The 1,827-nt window shown below is 46.0% G+C and overlaps 1 protein-coding gene across 1 annotated transcript in view; it reads right to left on the bottom strand.

The window, feature by feature from the left end:
- The window catches only part of LOC122564240 (sodium-dependent neutral amino acid transporter SLC6A17-like), a 93,481-nt gene that overhangs the window by 9,717 nt on the left and 81,937 nt on the right, over positions 1-1,827 (bottom strand). Inside the window, exon 6 of the mRNA XM_043718938.1 lies at positions 347-457. Within this exon, the coding sequence (XP_043574873.1) occupies positions 347-457 (111 nt within the window). The remainder of the gene's footprint in view (positions 1-346; positions 458-1,827) is intronic.

Genomic DNA, 1,827 nt, shown 5'->3' with positions numbered 1-1,827 from the left:
TTTTAATTCAAGATTATTTAATTGAATTTAAATTCCTGTGGTTATATTGACAAAATTTGAACACATTTCTCAAGCATGAATTCACTCTGCATTAAATAATCTAGTCACATGATCTCTCTGCAGCTGGACCTTAGCAATGAACAATTCCAGGAATGGAAAAGCTAGTTCTTTAAATTAAAATTAAGTTTAAAACATAACAAACTAAAAGATTTTCCTCTCCTGTCAAGGCTAATGGAATTGGCCTGTCCAGGAGTCCCTATCAAACAGCTTAGTCTGCTCCACTGCACCCTGCTCCAGTCAGCTGCACCCATTTGACTGACAGACTGTGCTGCTAGACGTTCAGTACCTTAGGAGTGAACATGTGAAGAATTCCATCAATCGAGCCTCTGAGAAGCAGACTTCGAACCAGGAAGCAAATCAGAACGACATATGGAAAAAGAGAACTGAAATACATCACCTAAAAAGAATACAAACAAATACTTGGAATCATATTCCTCTATTGAATATAAGTTTGTTATTAATTTTATAGCAACTTTAGTACTGAGTGGGTGTTCAGATAAGTCGGGTATGGATGCTGGGGCAGTTGCTTGCTCCTCCTGCAGAATGTGGCAGGTGGGAGACATGGCACACTCTCCGCTGGCTACATCTGCGGGAAGTGCACCCAACTCCAGCTCCTTGAAAACCATGTTAGGGAATTGGAGCTGGAGCTGGATGAACTACGGATCATTCGGGAGGCTGAGGGGGTAATTGAGAGGAGTTACCGGGAGTTGGTCACTCCTAAGGCTCAGGACAAGGATAAATGGGTTACAGTTAGGGGGAGAAAAGGGGACAGACAGACAGTGCAGAGATCCCCTGTGGACATTCCCCTCAGCAATAAGTATACCGTTTTGGATCCTGCTGGGGGGGATGACCTACCAGAGGAAAGCCATAGCAGTCAGTTCTCTGGCACTGAGCCTGACACTGTGGCAAAGAAGGGAAGGGGGCAGAATAGAAAAGTACTCGTGGTCGGGGACTCGATAGTTAGGGGAATCGACAGGAGATTTTGTGGTCAGGATTGGGATTCCCAGAAGGTATGTTGCCTCCCTGGTGCCAGGGTCCGGGATGTATCCGATTGGGTGCATAAGGTTCTAAAAGGGGAGGGCGAACAGCCAGAAATCATGTTACATATTGGCACTAATGATATAGCCAGGAAAAGGATCGAGGATATAAAAAGTGATTTCAGGGAGTTAGGATGGAAGCTGCAAAGCAGGACGAACAGAGTAGTGTTCTCTAGTTTACTACCGGTGCCACGAGTTAGCGAGGTGAGAAACAGGGAGCGGGCGCAGCTTAACATGTGGCTGCGCAGTTGGTGTAGGAGGGAGGGCTTCAGATATGTAGATAATTGGGATGCCTTCTGGGGAAAGTGGGACCTGTACAAGAAGGATGGGTTGCATCTGAACTGGAAGGGGACCAATGTCCTGGGTGGAAGGTTTGCTCGAGTAGTTCGAGAGGGTTTAAACTAGTATGGCAGGGGGTGGGAACCTAAGCTATATACCGGAGGTGAGAGTTGATGCAGATGAGGCAATAGCAAGAGGTAGACCAGCTAGTGGGAAGGAACCAAGGGATCAGTTAAAATGTGTTTGCTTTAACGCAAGGGGTATCAGGAATAAAAGTGATGAACTTAGAGCATGGATCAGTACCTGATGCTATGATGTTGTGGCCATAACAGAGACATGGGTTTCTCAGGGGCAGGAATGGTTGCTGGATGTTCCAGGGTTTAGAGCATTTAAAAAGAATAGGAAGAGGGGAAAAGAGGAGGGGGTGTAGCACTACTAATCAGAGAGGGTA

This window comes from Chiloscyllium plagiosum, chromosome 28 (genome assembly GCF_004010195.1).
Source record: "Chiloscyllium plagiosum isolate BGI_BamShark_2017 chromosome 28, ASM401019v2, whole genome shotgun sequence".
NCBI lineage: Eukaryota > Metazoa > Chordata > Chondrichthyes > Orectolobiformes > Hemiscylliidae > Chiloscyllium > Chiloscyllium plagiosum.
This window is presented reverse-complemented; position numbering and strand designations above follow the sequence as displayed.